At 39.1% G+C, this 3,843-nt stretch overlaps 1 protein-coding gene across 1 annotated transcript in view; it reads left to right on the top strand.

The window, feature by feature from the left end:
* LOC107566977 (NACHT, LRR and PYD domains-containing protein 3-like) overlaps positions 1-3,843 on the top strand; it is a 37,993-nt gene that overhangs the window by 6,532 nt on the left and 27,618 nt on the right. Inside the window, exon 2 of the mRNA XM_016252556.1 lies at positions 2,431-2,604. Within this exon, the coding sequence (XP_016108042.1) occupies positions 2,431-2,604 (174 nt within the window). The remainder of the gene's footprint in view (positions 1-2,430; positions 2,605-3,843) is intronic.

Below are 3,843 nucleotides of genomic sequence, written 5' to 3' on the forward strand. Positions count from 1 at the left end.
ACAGAAAACTGCTGCCGGGTTCTATTTATGACGTGCTGACACAACTTTCAAATGGTTTTCAACGGTCGTTTGATCGCGTCCAGTGTAGGCAGACTTTAGCTGTTGTAGACACGGTGTTACTCACTTATTGAGAAGAAACAAATCAACCTCGGCGTCCGATCGCAGGCTTCCGCTCCTTAAGTTCTCTCCAGCGCTGGAAAGCTGATCCGATATTTACATGGGTCCTACTTCTTGCCTTATCGTTCCGCAGACATTTTCCTCTTTTGTTTTTTATCCGCCATCTCTATCTGTCGCTCGGCTCGGCTAATGTCCGTCCCATGCACTGAACGCGCTCTCTTCCACATCACGAGTAGACACGCCCCTTATTGCTGATTGGCTACAAGTTTGTTTTGCGATTCGGCCCGAATCAGTTTTCTAAAGTGTTTTTGAAAAATCACTTACTCTGCCTTTAAATGTCATTTTAAGTATATTTCTGAGAAGTAGATAAAGCCCATTTCTGAGAAGTACATAAAAAGTAGACTAAAAGTTTACTTTCCTATTTTTAATTTAAAAGAAGTATACTAATAGCACATTTGAATAAACTTCTTTTTCGTAAGGGTAGGCACCCCTGGTGTCTCGATTTTTGCATGTTGATAGGCAGCTGAAGCGTATCAGCAGGCCACAAGATTCATGATTCTAAACCCTTGAAGACTGAGAGAGAGGAGATTCTTGGCTTTTCGGAGGTATTGCATTTGTCTGAGGTGGACATTCAGAGGATCCATTGTGATTGTGGTTACGTCATCACATTTTGATCAGTATTGATCCGTCAAAAGAAACCTATGCAGTTTGTTCATCTGAGCCAACCAGGAACGATTGTTGATACTTCTGACAAATTCATTCATCCTTAGGAGAACTTGAAGTTTCAGTCTAGTTATTTTTTTTAAATGTCTCCGTGTATAATGATATATCACTTGATGCTGACTGCTAGAATAGTTTTGAAAAAAAGAAAGAAAGAAAAGAGAAATGTATAATACAGGCAAGTCAGGTGCCCCAAAATATTCTAGGTCTTTAAGGGTTAAAGTGGCTCTTCTACTAGCATAGACTTTGTTTAAGAGAGTAGGAGATCTGCAGGCCCTGTCAGTTGTCTTTTCCTGATTAGACTTTGCTCCTGGAATGGTCAAAGCTATTCTGGACCCTAGACCAGAATGCATTGCGAAGGTGGCTTCTGCAATTGACCAGCTGGTCATCCTGCAAGCTTTCTTTCCAGTCTTGTCTGCACTCAACAATTGTCTGTGCCAGTGTTACACAGCCTTGTTGGACAGACATTCCCCTCCTTAGTGTGGTGGTGTTTTTATTAACATTACCATAGCGTCAATGCCATAACACAGCATCGAGTCCCATTCAAAAGGGAACATCTCAGGTTACTTATGTAATCCAGTGCCACATGTGATTCAGACACCAGCTCACACAACTGTGTTCCCAGAGCATCAAAACATGATGTAGCATTGAGTTCTTTTTTTCATTTCTCTTTATATACATAATCTGAGACGTTCCCCACTAGTCAATAATCATGATGAAACCGGAGCAAATTCAGTCTTTAGTGTCCTTCCACAGTTACTTTCTTAATTCAGTGCTTTAGTACAATAATACCTTCTTTTCATTACCAAAATCTCTTAGCTCATCTCTCTGATCTGCTTCATTTCTCCTTTCCTTTCTACTCTCCCCCGAACAACCACTGTAATTTCGCAATAGACAGTTGAGTGATGGATCTAGCACTCAAAACAATAAAAAAATAAAGAAAAAAATCTAACTTATAGCTTAATACAATCTTTTACACATGCTCAGCAGTCCTGCTTTATTTATTGTACACTCTTAAAGTAGCACATATACACACATTTTCTTTGAGCCAGTATAGACCTTATGTAACTCCACCCATTTTTAGCGCTGCACTCGTTTTCTGTCTTCCGTTTGTATTTCCACAGCGTGAACTTAAGGTCTTAAAAATTTATGAATTAACTACTCCTTTTAAAAACCTCCCGGTCTGCTGACATTTGTAATGACATCTGCCTTGAATATTAAAATGCTCATGATAACTTTAGTTAACTCTACAAAATGTAAATCCACTTCACTAGCTAATTACTCTTCAACTGCGATACTTAAGAGCTACTGCAAAAACGGAAGTTTAAAGACAGAATTTTAAAGATGGCAGCACACTTGTTTCTCTTGCGCATAAAGCCCATTAACACTTATGCTCTAATTTGGAGACTATAACAAATCCAAAATAATATGAAATGAAAGTACATAAACCATATTCTTGTGGAATATATGTTATGTTAGTGACAGAAGTTCTTCATGCCTCAGCGGATATAATTGTTTATTATTTTTCTGGTTTGCATCATTTATGTTCTCAGTGTTTGTAAAGGGTTAAAAAAGGTCCCGATTAAATTGCAGGAGAACGCGGCCTGTTAAAATGAGTCTCTATGAAGAGAGAGAGGAGGGGGATGTTGTTCACTACGAGAACCAGAGAGCATCATCTTCAGAACCCAGTTGTGTGTCTATGAAGAGTGATGAATCCATGAGACAACCCCTTACATTCAGTGATGGACCAGGGACCTCCAACCCCAGGTGAGACAATTACCCGTTCTGGAGACAAGAGACAGATTTATACTTTAAACATAAGTGATAAAACATTAATTATTCAGATGATCTCTCTTTATGCATATTAAACGGCATCTAGTCCAATATCACACCCACTCCCCTGAGCACACACACCTGTAGCAAACAAAACACCGACTGTTACATGATGTCACATACTAAACTAAGTTCTCTTTCACATCTTATTGCACTTAAACTGACAAATACAAACAAGGTTATGTCAAAAACAAAAGATCACAAAAACAGAGTTTACACATAAAAACGTGCAATTTTCTGTAATAAAAATAAAAGTATTCCACTGTACAAAATACAGTGGCTCAGATGTCGGGAGTACATAAACAATTCTAGTACATATATAATGTCCTAGTGTCTTTGCAATGTGTTGTCATTAGCAGCGTTGGGGAAAGTTACTTTTAAAAGTAATGCATTACAATGTTGTGTTACTGTAATGGGGCTGACAAGACGTGAGACGTGTGGATCCATCTGCAGGCTTTATTCAAGAGACGTGGTATAACAGGCAGGGTCAAAACAATGGCAAACAGGTATATGGCGGGCAAAACACAAGAATAGTCCCAGGGCTAGCGTAGGTCACCGATCGGCAGACAGAATCACAGGGGCGAGACGAGAGGGAGAAAACCAAGAAAACAGGCAAAGATCAGAAACCTCAAAAACAGGCAAGGCAAAACACAGGAAACCACGGAGACTCGGAAAGGGGTACAGGCTAAACAATACTCAACAGAGAAAGGTGGTTAGAGTGGGTGTTATATAGTGAGTGAGGTGATTAGAAACAGCTGTGTGCAATGAGTGTAAATCAGTGCAGTGTGCAAATCATGCAAGGAATGATGGGATATGTAGTCCGGGGTGCTATGCAACAGTTTGAGTAATGCGAGAGTCAATGTAAAGGAAAGGGTGACCTCTGGTGGTGAATAAACGGAAGTCCATGGACCGAATTCGTGACAGTTACTTCCTAAAAAAGTAACTAATTATGTTACTTAGTTACTTTTTATTGAAAGTAATATGTTACATTACTTTTGCGTTACTTTTTAATCTGGGCTGGGCTTACTTGTTTGCTTTTAATATAAAAAGTTTTTTTTGGCAAATGTAAAAGCTTTCACACCAAAAGCCTCAGGCTGAAGGAAATGTAAATTCACGTCTGTACAGTATACACAGAAGAAGAAAGTTCAACACTCTTCAGCAATAAAAAAAGAA

The sequence above is a fragment of the Sinocyclocheilus grahami genome, unplaced genomic scaffold (assembly GCF_001515645.1).
Source record: "Sinocyclocheilus grahami isolate Dianchi unplaced genomic scaffold, SAMN03320097.WGS_v1.1 scaffold1119.1, whole genome shotgun sequence".
Classification (NCBI taxonomy): domain Eukaryota; kingdom Metazoa; phylum Chordata; class Actinopteri; order Cypriniformes; family Cyprinidae; genus Sinocyclocheilus; species Sinocyclocheilus grahami.